Source organism: Orycteropus afer, unplaced genomic scaffold, assembly GCF_000298275.1.
Source record: "Orycteropus afer afer isolate SDZICR_OR568_19922 unplaced genomic scaffold, OryAfe1.0 scaffold00095, whole genome shotgun sequence".
Classification (NCBI taxonomy): domain Eukaryota; kingdom Metazoa; phylum Chordata; class Mammalia; order Tubulidentata; family Orycteropodidae; genus Orycteropus; species Orycteropus afer.
In genome coordinates, this window is record NW_006921682.1 from 6,527,644 (window position 1) to 6,541,657 (window position 14,014).

Consider the following 14,014-nt stretch of genomic DNA (forward strand, 5'->3'; position numbering starts at 1 on the left):
GATGAATGCCACGCCATTCCTCTTCAAACTGTCATTCCCGGCATAGTAGATAATATGGTTGTCTGATTCAAAATGGCCAAAACCAGTCCATTTCAGCTCACTAATGACTAGGATATCAATCTTTATGCATTCTATTTAGTTTTTGACAACTTTCAATTTTCCTAGATTCATACTTCATACATTCCATGTTTTGATAATTAATGGATGTTTGCAGCTGTTTCTCCTCAATTTGAGTGGTGCCACATCAGCAAATGGAGGTCTCGAAAGCCTTACCTTATCCATATGAGTAAGGCTGGTTTTACTCTGATGATGCAGCTCTTTCTCAGTCCTATTTTGAGACCCCTCCAACCTAAGTGACTCATCCTCTTCCTCTGTATTGGACAATGTTTGCAGACTATTCATAAAGTTGTGCAGTAATGTATCAGGCAGTGTTTCTTTGCTTTTCATAAGGTATTCCCTGGACAATTCTTTGAGAAGTGGATGGCCTCTTCCTTCTTCCTCATCTGTCTCAGTCTGCAAGCCAGGCTGATACCTGTGCACTATGTGCACCCCGCTGGGTTTAAAACACTGGTGGCACAGCCTCAAGACTCACAGCAACACGTCACCACAGTAGGACAAACCGACAGACAAGTTTGTCTCCCTTAGTTGTTGGAAACCTCTCCAACCACCCTGACCTGGATCCCTGCAGCTGACTCCTCACTCTGTCCTGGTCACCCCTGGCCTTTCCTCTCCTTTCTCCCACTTTCCCGCCTTGCTGCTTGTGAGGTGTGGTCTGGGTTCCCTCTCCTCACCTGGATATCTGCGGCTGACTCCTCGCTCTGTCCCAGTCCCCCTGGCCTTTTCTGTCCTTTCCCCGCTTTACTACCTTGCTGCTTTGGGACATGGCCTGGGTTCCCTCTTCTCACCTGGATCCCTGTGGCTAACTCCTTACTCTGTCCCCATCCCCTGGCCTTTTTCCTCTCCTTTCTCCTGTTTTTCTGCCTTGCCACTTTGGGGCATGGCCTGGGTTCCCTCTCCTCACCTGGATCCCTGCCACTGATTCCTCACTCTGTCCCAGTCTCCCTGGCCTTTTACTCTTCTTTTTCCCACTTTCCCACCTTGCTGCTTTGGTGCAGGGCCTTGGTTCCTTCTCCTCACTTGGATCCCTGCGGCTAACTCCTCACTCTGTCCCGGTCCCCTGGCCTTTTTCCTCTTCTTTCTCCTACATTCCCACCTTGCTGCTTGTGGGGTGTGGCTTGGGTTCCCTCTCCTCACCTGGATCCCTGCAGCTGACTCCTCACTCTGTTCCAGTCCCTCATACACACATACATACATAGAGTATCATACCCACCAACAAAAAAACAAACTTACTGCCATCAAATTTATTCTGACTCATAGAGACCTCTATTGGGTTTCCAAGGCTATAAATCTTTACAGAAGCAGATTGCCTCATCTTCCTCCCACAGAGCAGCTGCTGGGTTTGGACTATCAACCTTCTGGTTTAGTAGCCAAATGCCTTACCCACTATGCCACCAGAGCTCCTTTACCATACGTAAGAGCTTCGAATATCTTACCCTTTCTAATGCTCACAATTATTCTATAAAAAAGATGTCATGTTATTATCCAGCTTCCATGTATGAGGAAACATCCCAGGTCACATGACTGAGATGCCACTCTTGGTCTACGTGATTCCAAAGCAAGTGTTCTTCCCATCTACTACATGGCTCTTTTTGCTATTACTGACCTCTCAAGACATGAGAAAGGCATTGAAGCTGAATGAATTGGTCATCTTTTTTTGGAGACCAAATAGCAGAATTTTCCAACATTGAAGAAAATTCAGAAATTTAAACCAGTCCTCTATAAAGCATCTTATATACTTTAACTATTTATGGCAAGGATGTATAATCTCAGACTAGGAAATAGGTTGTTTCATCACTGATGTTATCAAAGTTACAAAGTCTCAACTCTAGAAGCCTAATAAACAGCAATGCCACAAAGTGGAAGTACTAAGTCCTGCTCTGCATCAGTAACATGCCTAAAACCCTAATCTTTGGTCAGACAGATTTTATCCTAATGTCAACACTGATCAGACACTCAAGAAGTTACAATGATATTAAAAAACACTTTGGAAATGTGTAAATATTGTCTTTTTGGAAACAAACCTCACAAATGAAGAAATTTATATTATCATGTATTTAACATCATTACTTACCTTTATTTAAAGTAAACATTTGCACATCATCACCCAAATTTTCTAATTTTTGAAAAATGATGAGACCAGCCTATATGGTAGAAAAACAAAAAGAGATTGCTAAAGACAACTGAAATAAAACTCTCTGTTCCATCTTCAGAAAATTAAAAGAGAATAATTCCCAAAGCATCCAAAAAGCTGAATCAAACCTATCATGCAAAAATCTATATATTAGGCAAAGATCTATAATTGATATCTATATATCTATTATCCAAAGATCTATGTATCTTCATTTAATCACATCAATTGTGGGAATTGAGAAACTAAACTGCCTAACATTTAAAAATATAAATTTTTACTTTTTAATACTCAAAATTATAAAGCAAGTACCTAAATCAATAACTTATAACGGGAATCTAACAAGTATCAGTAGACTAAACCAAAAAACCCAAATCCACTGCCATCGAGTTGATTCTGACTCACACGAACCACATAAAAAAGAGTAGAACTGCCCCACGGGGTTCCTAAGGATGTAATCTTTAAGAACACAGACTGCCACTTCTTTCTCCTGTGTAGCAGATGGTGAGTTCAAACCACTGACCCTACAGTTAGCACTGAGCTCTCCACTGAGCCACTAGGGGTCCTTCCTTGGAGACCCTAAGGGCAGTTCTACTCTGTGCTATAGGGTTGCTATGAGTCAGAATCGACTTGACAGCAATGGTGAACAAGATAACTTCAAGTAAAAGTCTGTTTGGACTATAGGTACGCACCTCCCCCACTTCATTATATCAGTTGAGAGTGTCATTCTGGATATGAACAGTCCTCCTCCTGGGTACTATTAACAGGAATAATCAACTCATGTTGATATTTCATTTGAAAAAAGAAGCTAGAGGACCTACATTAGTATTAATAACTTTTATGATTTTTAAAGAGACATAAAGGAAATCATTGCCTTATTTCCTTGAGAAAAATAATTTTTTTTCAAGTTGCAAGACAAAAGAGTTTCCATTCCTAAAAAAAGGTGCAAAATGTGAAACAAGATAGTCATTACAAGTAAGTTTAAGAATTAGGGGAAAAGAAACCCACTGAGGCATAAAATATATTCCATAAGAAAAAATACCAAATAGTGCTACATATAAATACAAATTTCATCTAATACAAATATGTTATATATGAAATGTATCTAACAGCAGTGGCAAGCTAAATTTGGAGGTCATTTTTCTAATTTTTACCACATTTTAAATATAAATATAGGAAATAAAGCTAGTTTGAATATATAAACTGTCTTGTAATTATTTTTATTCTTAAGTTATTTATAAATCAAATACATCATTAATGCCATTTGTGCTTGCCCACCCTGGACTAATTATTAGCCTTTCATGTTTTTAGAGAGTTAACATTTCCTGCATACAAAATTGGATATTATTTTGACTACATGAAGATGAAAATAACTAGCACTGAATAATCTATTGATTGGTACTTGCAAATTAATATTGAGTATTAATAGTGTCACCTAATTTCTTCTTAAGAATTCTTAATGTCAAACTACTTTAAAATATTTTAGTTGAATATCTGCCACTAACATAATAAAATTTTTCTGAAAGAATTTATAATAATGTTTAAAAAAATATATGACAGACCAAAGACCTTTAAGTACATACATAAGCATCAGTAGCTGCATACAGTTTCTGGTCCTCAGTGAGAGGAAAATTACTCCAATTGCTACAGCGGATAGACTTGTCTTTCAGAAGCTGTTTGCTTAAGAGGTGTTTAACCAGACCATTGAGGCTCCAGGTCTCTGTACATTTCAGCTAGAAGTAATGAAAAAATCAACATGACAAAATTATTTTCTCCTATTTTCTTATGTTCCTAAATACAGCCAAATAACCATGCTACAAATAAAACTGGAAATATTTTACCAAAATTTAACCCAGAGATATTCCTCAATACATTCACTGTCACTTAAAACCTTTTTGGTAGCCCACGTTATAAGAATGTCATTCCGGAATTCCCCTGACATTAAGTATTAAAATTCGTGGACTATAAAAGTATTATTTATGGAAAAAGTTGAATAGTTAATAAGCTTCCAACTTCCCAGTCAAATGAGTACCTGGCTAAATATTAGGATTTAACTTAATGGCTGCATTAATAAAATATGTGAAATACAGATGATGGAACTGATTGATGGTCAAACTTCTGCTAAAACCATTATACAACAAGAGTTAGCCTATGCTCTCCCCCCAAAAAAATTAAAATTAAAAAGTTATTACTGATATAAATGGATTATAGAGAAGAACTTGAAATATAATATTTAAAATATGCAAATAAGTGAAACAAAGTAAAAAGCGCAACAAGAAATGAGAGAGTAGAGTACTTAAATTGTATGCCAAAACAATGGATTAGAACTGCAGGTTTTCATTACAGAATACTAATTTGGAACATTTTTTGTGTTACCAAGCCATAATCTAGATTATTTTTTCAAAAAAAAAATCTAATATTCAGATAGAATGGACATTCTGTGAAGCACAAAATTATTTATGGAAAAAAATATGTATACTCTACCTTTTCATTGGCAACATCTGTCAGTTCCACAAAACTCTTCAATTTAATGTCAAAGTCACGTAGAAGTTTCCACTGATCTCCTTCAATTCCTATGCCTGCCTTTTTAATTGCCTCATTTTCAAGTAACATTTTTAATCCCTGGGGGAAAACTAAAATATTTTATTGTTATTCCAACAGGTTTGATCAAGTACAATGGATTTATTTTCTACTTCTTATACATAAAAAGTTTGTATTTAAATTTACTTGTGTTAAATTTACATTAAAATACACATTCACCTTGAGTATTTCTTCTCTAACCTGAAGCACAATGTAATTGATACACGACAAGAAAAAAGAACTGGTATGAATGCCACCTACACTAATACTAGCAATTTATTCTCGGTTATTAGCCCCTCTAAATTTTAGTTCTCTCCTCTTTCAAATAGGAATAGTGTCAATCTCATATGCCTGGCAGGGATGTTGCTGAAATTAAATATAACAGGAGATGTGAGTGAATCAAATGGAATATAAATATTTAAATAAATATAGAGTGATAACAGAAGTGTCAGCAGTTAAGAAAGCTTACATTCTAGGGGAAAAGTTGACAGATAAAATTATTGATCACACAAAAATAAAACAAAGAAATACCAACCTGACATAGAAGAAATATGAAACAAGTAACATTTGCTCTCTGACACACATAACTGAATTAGAGCAACTCTGCCTAGTTTCCCTTTATTGTACACAGGTGGCCATTCCATGTCAAATCCTATCACATCTCCATCGGATAGATTCATGCTAAAGGAAGAAAAATAGGCTAAATTAATAATATTAAAATTAAACTTCTCAACAACAGTTTAGCTTAATTAGTAAAGAATGTCTGCCTTGATGACTGTGCTTTTTTAAGAACTATCTATATGTATATGGTACAACAGGAGTTCTGGTGGCGTAGTACCTAAGGCATTTGACTGCTAACCAGAAGGTTGGCAGTTCAAAGCCACCAGCCACTCCTAAGAAGGAAGGTTGGGAAATCTACTTCTGTAGTGATACCACCTTGGAAACCCAAAGAGGGGTCACTATGAGTCAGATCTGACTCCACGGCAGTGAGTTTGGATTTTTTGGTACCTGGTACAGCTACTGGTCTCTCTCTTCATGTGGAGCAAAGAAGAGCAAAACAATCAAAGATGCATGAAAACAATTAGTCCAAAGGATTAGAGGACCATGGGAACCTCAGCCTACACAACCCTGAGACCAGAATAACTAGATGGTGCCTGGCTACCACTGCCAACTATTCAGAAAGGGATCAAGATTGGAGATCCTGGACAGAGTGGGAGAAAAATGTGGAACTAAACTCAAAATCATAAAAAGACAAGGCTTATAGGTCTGACAGGGACTAGTGAAACTCCTGAGAGTATGGCTCCTAGTCACCCTTCAGACATGGAATTGAACTCACTCCCATGGCTTAACCTTCAGCCCAACAATAGACAGGTCTATGAGGTGAACAATTACACTAGGGAAGTTCATGCCTTAGAGCAATGAACCATGGGAGATCACAGAGTAGCATTTGAATAGGAAGAATGCTCAGAAGGCAGGAATGCACAGGAAAGAAGGACACAGGGAAAAGATAAAGTCAGAGAGGAAGTGTTACATTGTAAGGATTGCAATCAGTGTCATAAAATAAAATGTGTATGAACTGTAGAATGGAAAATGAATTTGCTCTGGAAACTTTCACCCAAATCACAATGAAAACTTAAAGAAAAAAAAAAACTATCTATACGGGATCACCTTGACAACAGCAAACTGAAAGATTAGATAGGAAAGTTAGCAGTAAGTTCATGTTAATGAGAGAAGAAGAATTTGGAAAGGAGGGTGTGAACAATTACACAACTTGAATGTAATCAATGTGACTAAATTGTACATGAAGAAACCATTGGTGTATGTTCTACTGTGAACATGTATTCTCAACAACAGAAAAAAATACATATATTTTTTTAATTTTAAACTTCTGTATAACTAAAGATATCATTCAAAAAGTTAAAAGACAAGCCCAGATTAGTGAAAGATATCTATGACACATATAACTGATAATGAATAGCCTCCAAAAACAGTAAGAAAGAGACAAATAACCCAGTAGGAAAAACATAACAGGCCATTCAAAAATATAAATACAAATAGTCAATAAATTCAAATAAATAGGTGAAGACACTAAATCTCCCTAAAACCAGGAAAATACAAATTAAATTTATGCGATTTCATATATATGGAATTGGTAAAAATTAATGTCTCTGACACATACATCTAAGTTATCAATATGTAGTGATATCAATATCAATAACTGAAATATCAAGTGTTGACAAGGATATATATATTGGTTGGATCACTCAAACACTGGTAAAATATATATTGGTAAAATCTTTGGAAAAAGCATTGAATATATCTAGCTAAAGATACATAAATACTATGACAGCAATTTTTACCCATAAATATATGAAACTCTCATATGTGCTCAAAGAGATAAACATGTTTAAGAATGTTCATTGTAATACTGTTCCTACTGGCAAAAAACTGGAAGTCAACTAAATTTTCATCAATAAGGGAATAGATAAATGGGGGTATACTGAAACAACAGACTATTACATAAAAGTTAGAAGAAACAGAATTACGTATGTCAAGAAAAGTTCTCAAAAACAATGTTGAGTGAAAAAGATAAGTGGTAGAATTATATATAGAATTCAACTGTATTTTTTATAAATTTTTAAATGAGTGAAATAATATATATTTCCAGATGTAAAATTATGAACTAATTTATAAAAATCACATGAAAGACTGTTAAAACACCAAACACTTGATAAAAGTTATTTCAAAGGAATACAAGGGGAAGATCAGAAAGGGTGTATTTGGAGGTTTAGCTATATTTTATTGTTTTAGTCCTCAACAAAATTAAAAAAAAAAAAAAAGAATGTTAAGATTTGATAAAGCTAGGTGGTACGTATATAGCTGTTTGATAAATTATCGACCATTGTTCATATTTTCTTATTTTACTATCTTAAAATATTTAAAATGTACTTAAATAATAAAAGACAGTCAAGTGCTATTTCAGACCAAGATGAAATAACAGGGACTAAACATGATCTCTGAAACATGAAAAAAAAAAGTGAGCCCTACAACTGCCCTTTCTGTCAGGAGCACGTTCCAGACAGCACAACAGGGAAAAGAATTCCAAGTAGAACGTGGCATTATCATATGAGGTAAGGACAGATAACAGACTCCAGAGAATCTGAAAGTTGTTAGGCAGAGTTCTGGAGGTAGGCAGCAGAGCTCCAGAGATTTCGATAGGAGTACCGTTAAGCCTTTGTTTAATAGTACAACATGAAAGCATAGGGTGAAATTCTGTAAGGGTGGGCAAAGCAGAACAAGGAATTGTAAATTTAACTATTCCTAGAGCTCACATAGGGATTAGAGGCATGAGAGTTCTAAAAGGTCAAAGTAGTGGTTCTCGTTGATCACCTGGGCAGTCAGTCAGAAATACTCCAGATGGGTCACACCTTCTTACAGAGTTAAATCACTTCAAGAGTAAAGGCTACCCTAGATCTGCCCCTAACAAAGCCTGAAAACAAACATCCAAAAATAAAGCTGCAACTTAACAACAAAAAGACAACCCAATTGAAAAACAGGTAAAAGGATTAATGTAATTGCTGTCAGTTAAGTTGTACACCTATAAAAGGTTGAACTGGCAAAAGTGGTTTGATAGCTATATACAACCAAAAACTTCATGGCATTTTTAGTTTGATGTCATGGTTTCATGAGACATCTCAGTAAACTGGCCTAATAACGTGTTCAGTGCTTCTGCCTACATCCTAGTTCCTTGCACAGGGTCTGGGGTCTTAAAAGTTTGCAAACAGCCATTCAAGGGACAACAGTTAGTCTTCTTTTGCCAAGAGCAACAAAGGAAAAATGAGACTCAGGACTAGGAAGAAGAAATAAAATTGCTTCCATGAACAACTAAAGATTCTATAAAAGAATCCTATTCAAAAGGGGGAAAATGCAGATCAGAATTTTGTATCTTCATGGAATCCAGATTTTCTGGAGCCATGGAAGCTCGATGAACCCCTGAAACTACTGCCTTAAGACAATATTTAAACTTTAAAACCTTAAACCAAATATATCCCCTGAAGACTTCTTAAAACCAAACAAAAAAATTACCTTAACTAGTAAGAATGTCTGCCTTGAGCATTCTCTTCTGTTGTTAGGTACCACTGAGTGGGTTCTAGCTCATAGTAACATTATGTACAACAACAGCACAAAACACTGCCCGGACCTGCACCCCCCTCACATTCTTTGCTGTGCTAGAGTCCATTGTTGCAGCCACTGTGTCAATCCACCTCCTTGAAGGTCTTCCCCATTTTCACTGACCCTCTACTTTACCAAGCATGATATCCTCCAGGAACTGGTCCCTTCTGACAAAATGACCAAAGGAGGTGAGACGAAGCCTGACCATTCTTGCTTCTAAGAAGCATTCCAGCTGTACTTCTTTCAAGACAGATTGATTCGTTGTTCTAACAGTCCATGGTACTTTCAATATTCTTTGCCAATACCACAATTCAAATGCATGGGTTCTTCTTTGGTCTTCCTTACTCATTATCCAGCTTTCCTATGAATATGAGGCTATTAAAAATATCCTACTTAGGTCAGGTGCACCTCAGTCTTCAAAGGGGCATCTTTGCTCTTTTAACACTTTAAAGAGGTCTTTTGCAGCAGATTTACCTAGTGCAACATATCATCTGCTTTCTTGACTGTTACTTCCATGGGACTTGATTGTGGATCCAACTAAAAGGAAATCCCTGACAACTTTAATCTTTTCTCCTTTTATTGTGATGCTGCTTACTGGCCCAGTTGTAAGGACTTTAGTTTTCTTTCTGTTGAGATGTAAACCATACTGAAGGCTGTAGTTTTTGATCTTTATCAATAAGTAAATGATTCATCAATAAGTAAATTATGGATAATATTATAAAGTACAGGAATTCCAGAACATTTAAATTATGCTTATGAAGAATCTGTAGATAAACCAAGAAGTAGTCATTCAAACAGAACAAGGGGCTACTGCATAGTTCAAGATCAGGAAAACTGTGTGTTAGAGTTGTATCCTTTCACTGTATTTATTCACTCTGCATGCTGAGTATATAATCCAAGCAACTGGACTATATGAAGAAGAATGTGGCATCAGGATTAGAGGAAGATTCATTAACAATCTGTGATATGCAGATGACACAACGTTTCTTCCTGAAAGTGAAGAGGACCTGAAGAAATTAATGATGAAGATCAAAGACTACAGCCTCCAGTAAGGATTATCCTCTTTTAAGGACTGTCTATGTGGGATCAAATTCACGGAAGTAACTAGGAAGATTACACAGGAAATTTAGGCCGCAGTGAGTTTATGTTAATGAGAGAGGAACAACATGGAAAAGGAAGGAAAGAATGGTTGCACAACTTGAAGAATGTAATCAATGTCACTAAATTGTACATGTAGATATTGCTGAATTCGTGCATATTCTGCTGTGTATATTCTCAACAACAACATAATTAAAAAATATATTAGAAAAATGGGCAATGGACTTCAATGGACATTTCACTAAAGATATATAAATGAGCAACAAACACCTGAAAAGATGCTCAACATCATTAGCCACTGTTGCTGGTAATTGCCACTGAGTCAATACTGACACATGGTGATCCAATGTGTGCTCCACAAGGTTTTCAAGGCTATGATCTTATGAAAGCAAATCACCAGGCCTGTCTTGCCTGGTGCCTCTGGGTGGGTTTAAGCACCTAATATTTGCATCACCCAGGTGCACCATTCAGTTAGCCATTACAACCTAAAAAACAAACCTACTGCTGTGGAGTTGTTTCCCACTCATAGCCACCCTGAAGGACAGAGTATAACAGCCCCATAAGATTTCCAAGGCTATCAACTTTACAGAAGAACTGAAAGCAGGAACACAAACAGAAACCAATGATCACTGCAGCAGCACTATTCACAATAGTGAAAGGGTGGGGAAAATCTAAATGTCTATCAACAGATGAATAAATTAATAAAATGTGGTATATTCATAGAGTAGGAGCTCTGGTAGCATAGTGGCTAAGACACTTTCCTGCTAACCAGACGGCTGGCGGTTCAAACCCACCAGCCACTCCTCGGAAGGAAGGTTGGGCAATCCTACTTCCGTAGTGATACTGCCTCAGAAACCCAAGGAGGGGTCGCTATGAGTCAGGTTTGACTCGACGGCACATAACAACAACAACAACAACATATTCATAGAGTAGAATATTACACAGCCACAAAGAGAAGCAAAGTCTTTATACATGCCACAACATGGATAAACCTTGAAAACGTTATTCTGGGTGAAATAAGTTAATCACAAAAGAACAAATATTGTATGATCCAATTTATATGAAATATCTAGAATAGCCAATTTAGATATCTACAATAGGCAAAGGAGCTCTGGTAGCATAGTGCCTAAGGCACTTGACTGCTAATCAGAAAGACTGGCGGTTCAAACCCATCGGCCAGTCCTCAGAAGGAAGGTTGGGCAATCCTACTTCTGTAGAGATATTGCCTCAGAAACCCAAGGAGGGGGTCGCTATGAGTTGAGTCTGACTCGATGGCAGATAACAACAACAACAACAGAATAGGCAAATGTATAGAGACCAAAATGTATTAATTAGTAGTTATCAGGATGGAAGGGAAGGAAAAAGAGTCATTGCTTGGGTGGTACCTTCTGTCAATGGTGGTAGAATAATTTGGGAACAGAGAGTGGTGATGTTTACACAACACAATAAACATAATCAGTGTCACTGGACTGTACATGTAAAAAATGTTAGACTGGTAAATGTTTTGTTATATATATTTTTACCATAATAAAATAATTTAAAAACACCAACAACAAAAAAAAATAAAGCTGATCTTTAAGTAACTTAATACCTTGATAGAACAAAATCCCTTTCTTTGAAAAATGATAACAAAATCTAACACTCAAAAGATAAAAATCACAATATCCAACTAAATATTGTCTGACATACAAGGAAGCAAGACAATGTTACTCATAGCCAGGAAAAAAAAAAATTACTCAATAGTAAAAAATTGAAAAACCTAGATAGTGGGATTAGTACATAAGGACATGAAAACAGTTACTATAAATAAGCTCAAATACTCAAAGATTTAAAAGAAAACATGAATATGATGAGAATTAAAACAGAAAAGATAGACAGGTAGATAGATAGATAGATAGAAAGAAAGAAAGAACTGGGAGGTTCCGGTAAGATAGCCGAATAAGCAGACAAACTGCATAGACCCTCTTCAACAAAGAAAAGGGGAATCAATTAACAAAGATACAGAAGACAATCCTGGAGCCTTGACCTTTGAAAGGAAGGATAGAAAAGTAGACTAAACTCCAACTAATTGAAAAACCTACATGAAAACACCAAAAAAGGAGACATAAGGAGCTGCAGCTTAGCAGTGATCCTAACTGCACGAGCAGTTGGGATGCTGCCAACTGGTATTGTTGTTATTTGCCAACGAGTCGGCCCAACCTCACGGCGACCCTTCCTTGGGTTTCCGAGGCAGTATCACTAGGGAAGTAGATTGCCCAACCTTCCTTCCAAGAAGGGACTGAGGGGTTTGAACCGCCAGCCTTCTGGTTAGCAGCCAAGTGCTTTAGGCACTACACTACCAGAGCTCCATGAAAACACCTAAAAAGGAGACATAAACAGCTGTGGCTTAGCAGTGATCCTAACTGCACGAACAGCTAGGTTACTGCCAACTGCTGTTAGGACTTAAAAATTAACCTAAAACTGAGCCATGCTAGCCAGGGGCTGCATGGAGGACTTCACTGGTGAATAAAAGGGGAAGCAGCGAAGAAGGAGACGGGCTGAGCTGTGGACTTTTACCTGTCAGGAGGCACAGGCACTTTGAATGTTTACAAGCGGTTTGACTGTTTTGGAAATTTAAAGCTACACGTTCTCCCAGGTTCCAGGGACCTAAGTATAGGCTCCACTTGCCAGGAACTTCAAGGACATTCGAACACCAAGGACTGGAAAGGTGCGATATTCCCCTTGTTACTCTCAGACCTCACACCCTCTTGGTGAATGGAGGTGCTGCCATCCATCACTCCCACCCACTTTCTGGGCTGGCCCAAATTCCATTCCAGTCTGTGTGCTCAGAAAGAGCCTGGGTGCCCAGCCCTGCCCAGATTTTTTCTTTTTTAGTTTTTTTGTTTTTGTCTGTTTTAAAATTGTTACTATTTCTTTCTCTTCCTTTTCATTCTTTATTCTTCCCTTCCCAGGTACTAGTTTTCAGCTTTTTCTCTCTTCCCTGTTCCTGTTTACCATTTTTTTTTCTTTCATGTGGTTAACCCCATTTCCTAGTTTTCTTTTTGCATTTTTCCCATTTTTTCCTTCATTATTCTCCTACTCTATACCTCTTTTCTCTTATTGCTCCTTCCCCAGATATTATATGTGGGGTGGGGAGGGTTGCTTGTTGCTGTTTCTTATCTTTTCTCTTTTTTTGGTGATTGCTCCTCTGTGTTTATGCAGTGTGTTTTATGTCCATTTGCTTTTCCATCATTATTTTTCTCTAACTGAGTGAGAGACAGCAAACATGCCCATATAATACAACCACACCCGCACCTCCTGCAGCTCCACTTACAGAGTGAGACCCACCACTTCCTTTTCCACAAACTGGCCAACAAAAAATGACCACCAAGAAGAGCCTGACTCACCATTAACTGCTCTTCACAGTTAGCAGAGATCTAAATACAACACCAGAATGTCTCAAAGACAACAGAGCACGACATTACACACAAAGAAGCAAGATAAAGGGGTAGAAACAAGGGACCAGGATACAGACCAGACCACAGCCCTAAGGAAGAAGCAGCATTGGAACTCCCTGATAAGGAATTCCAAAAAATTATATTTAGGTACCTTCAAAGGATGGAGAGACAGATCAAGGAAAACACTAACACAATTAAGAAAAAGAAAAAAAAAAAAAAAACAGATAAAACGCTAGAACAATTTTGCAAGAAAATACAACAACAAAATGGGAGTTCCAGCAAGATGGCGGACAAGGCAGAAAGACTGCACAGACCCTCTTCAACAAAGAAAAGGGAAAACAATGAACACAAACAGAAGATAATCCTGGACCCCTGAGCCTTGAAGGGAAGGATATGCAAGTGGACTAAACCCCAACTAGCAGAAGAATTTGCGTGAAAATACCAAAAAAGGAGACATACGGAGCTGAGATCTGGCAGC

General features: G+C 37.4%; 1 protein-coding gene across 1 annotated transcript in view; it reads right to left on the reverse strand.

Annotated features, from left to right (window-relative positions):
* Positions 1–14,014, reverse strand: part of WRN (WRN RecQ like helicase) — a 273,170-nt gene that overhangs the window by 247,212 nt on the left and 11,944 nt on the right. The window contains exons 3-6 of the mRNA XM_042781199.1: positions 5,364–5,509; positions 4,733–4,881; positions 3,832–3,981; positions 2,192–2,261 (exon numbers count right to left, since the gene is read on the reverse strand). Coding sequence (XP_042637133.1) covers positions 2,192–2,261; positions 3,832–3,981; positions 4,733–4,881; positions 5,364–5,509 — 515 coding nt within the window. The remainder of the gene's footprint in view (positions 1–2,191; positions 2,262–3,831; positions 3,982–4,732; positions 4,882–5,363; positions 5,510–14,014) is intronic.